The sequence below is a fragment of the Nanorana parkeri genome, unplaced genomic scaffold, assembly GCF_000935625.1.
Source record: "Nanorana parkeri isolate BGI_ZX_2015 unplaced genomic scaffold, ASM93562v1 scaffold4716, whole genome shotgun sequence".
Classification (NCBI taxonomy): domain Eukaryota; kingdom Metazoa; phylum Chordata; class Amphibia; order Anura; family Dicroglossidae; genus Nanorana; species Nanorana parkeri.
The window spans coordinates 1-266 of NW_017310978.1; the positions used below are offsets into that span (position 1 = coordinate 1).

Sequence of the window (266 nt, forward strand, 5' to 3'; positions counted from 1 at the left end):
GGTGCCGTTGTGGATGAGCCCCAGTATGACTGGCGCTCCTGGAAGTGGACACATCGTACACTCCGCCATCTTTATCGATACATTGTATAATAATTGTTCTGGTTCAGGAAAGTCCACAATTGCTGCTCTGTTGGAGCGGTTCTATGACCCGGTCCGAGGGGCGGTGGAGCTGGACGGAGTGGACATTCGCTCGCTGGACCCGTCATGGCTGAGGGGAGAAGTCATTGGATTCATCAATCAGGTACGTGGGGGGGGGGGGGGGAGTG

The 266-nt window shown here is 56.0% G+C and overlaps 1 protein-coding gene across 1 annotated transcript in view; it reads left to right on the forward strand.

The window, feature by feature from the left end:
* The first annotated feature begins 25 nt into the window (after positions 1-25).
* The window catches only part of LOC108804000 (ATP-binding cassette sub-family B member 8, mitochondrial-like), a 5398-nt gene continuing 5157 nt past the window's right edge, over positions 26-266 (forward strand). Inside the window, exon 1 of the mRNA XM_018575773.1 lies at positions 26-241. Within this exon, the coding sequence (XP_018431275.1) occupies positions 26-241 (216 nt within the window). The remainder of the gene's footprint in view (positions 242-266) is intronic.